Consider the following 1749-nt stretch of genomic DNA (forward strand, 5'->3'; position numbering starts at 1 on the left):
GGTACTTTTAATAAAAAACAATCCTTCACCTTTCATCTATTGGCTCAGCGATAAAAAAACGCATATTGAAATATAAGTATAGAAGCAATATCACTTTCTACATTAATACTATGTAAATCCACATGAATTTCATAAACTCTAACAATCTATGAATCATAGATAACTGCGAGAGTTTCCATAGTCACAGCAAGCAAACTCCAGGTGAGAAAGAAAACAGAAATAGAGCTAACTTGAAAGAAAGGGCATTTCCGTCAGTGATGAGTAAATGAAGCAGCTAATATAGTTGCAAAATTTGTAGTAAGAACATGATAATTAGTCGAAATATTTAAACAGTGATATGGCGTTGGAGTATGGAAAATTAAAGAAGTTTAATTTACAGAGGACCGAGGTAGTAGAGAAAGAAAAATGAAAATGCAAGAAAAAGTTGTTTCGGAGGTAAAAAGTTCGTATTTTTGAAAATAACTAGACGGTACCATGCTTATTAGACCTTAAAATTTAAATTTGTTGGAAATGTCATGTGCAAATACTATGACAAAACGTACTGTTTTCTGAATCCTCAACTTCATCGCGACAAGTTAAAGCAAGTAAAAGTCAGTGACGGAAGACGGCTACACAATTAAGTACAGCCCGACTTCTGTTGTACATAGCCACTGTGCTCGTGCTCCAAACTGCAAGAAAAAGCGATGCTGCTAAAGAGGCCCTAAAATGGAATGAGCTCACAAAACTTTGCAAACTAGCAAATTTTTTAAGAAAAATACCAGCAGATGCATTACACAAAGCAAACGAACAAAATACAGCCTTACAAGCAGCACTCAAAGCCAAGGTAGCGGCAGCTGCGGCGGCGGAAGCACAAACGGACCACCAACTCAGCATGGTCGCAGCAGCAACCGCAGCGGCAGCGGACAAATGCGTAGAAGAAGCAACCGCACAAGCTCGAAACATCCAAGAAAAAGCAATAAAAGCCGTAGCTTTAGCAGCAATTCAATCAGGAAGGATCACCGAGCTCGTATATCTTCTAAAGATCACGTCGGGCGGCGGCGGCAGCACCGGCTACTGTCTAGCACAAGACGGGGACAACGCAAAGACAGACACGATGGTCGACGGAATCGACTGTGCCGCCCTAACACCCGATTTAACCGCTGCGCCGCTCGAATACAGTGATGCCAGCTTCACCGACAGAGGATTCGGCCAAGTCAAAGCCAGCTCAGCTAAGCACGGAACAGCCAACAGATGCATTTTACTACACAAAGCTAACACGAACAACCCAGCCGCAGACGATCTATTCCAGCAGAAGGGGCCGCACCTATTAGGAGGCGGACTACTGTCAGTCACCGCACACACGACCAGCGTCGAAGCAACGATAACAGCCCTAGACAGCATAGCGATGGCCGGCAAAGTTGCGACGCCAAAACAGCCGTATGAGGAACTGTACAACGCTGTAGCGGAATTAAAAGCAGCACCAAAACATTCATGCGGTTTAGACGAAACAGGCGTTATAGAGGGCCTAATAAACGACAACTCAGTCGCAACCCAACTGGCAGCCATGATCAAAACAGCAAAGCCAGACCTGCCTGACGGAGAAGATGCCAAACAGGCGGAGGCTATTCTCGCGGCAATAGCAGCAAAAGACAACAACAGAGCAAAAAACATTCGAGAAAAAGTCCTGAACACAAAAATTGAAAACGTAAAGAACGGGAAACGTGTAGAAACGGCAATATCCGAAATAAGTTCAACAGCGGACAGAAGAAC

General features: G+C 43.8%; 1 protein-coding gene across 1 annotated transcript in view; it reads left to right on the forward strand.

Moving 5' to 3' along the window:
* Nucleotides 1–871: 871 nt before the first annotated feature.
* The window catches only part of TEOVI_000198000 (Trypanosome variant surface glycoprotein (A-type), putative), a gene marked incomplete at both ends in the record, with an annotated part of 984 nt that continues 106 nt past the window's right edge, over nt 872–1749 (forward strand). Inside the window, one exon of the mRNA XM_067225123.1 lies at nt 872–1749. Within this exon, the coding sequence (XP_067081224.1) occupies nt 872–1749 (878 nt within the window).

This window comes from Trypanosoma equiperdum (genome assembly GCF_001457755.1).
Source record: "Trypanosoma equiperdum strain OVI genome assembly, contig: ctg_467, whole genome shotgun sequence".
In the NCBI taxonomy this organism is placed as follows: Eukaryota; Euglenozoa; class Kinetoplastea; order Trypanosomatida; family Trypanosomatidae; genus Trypanosoma; species Trypanosoma equiperdum.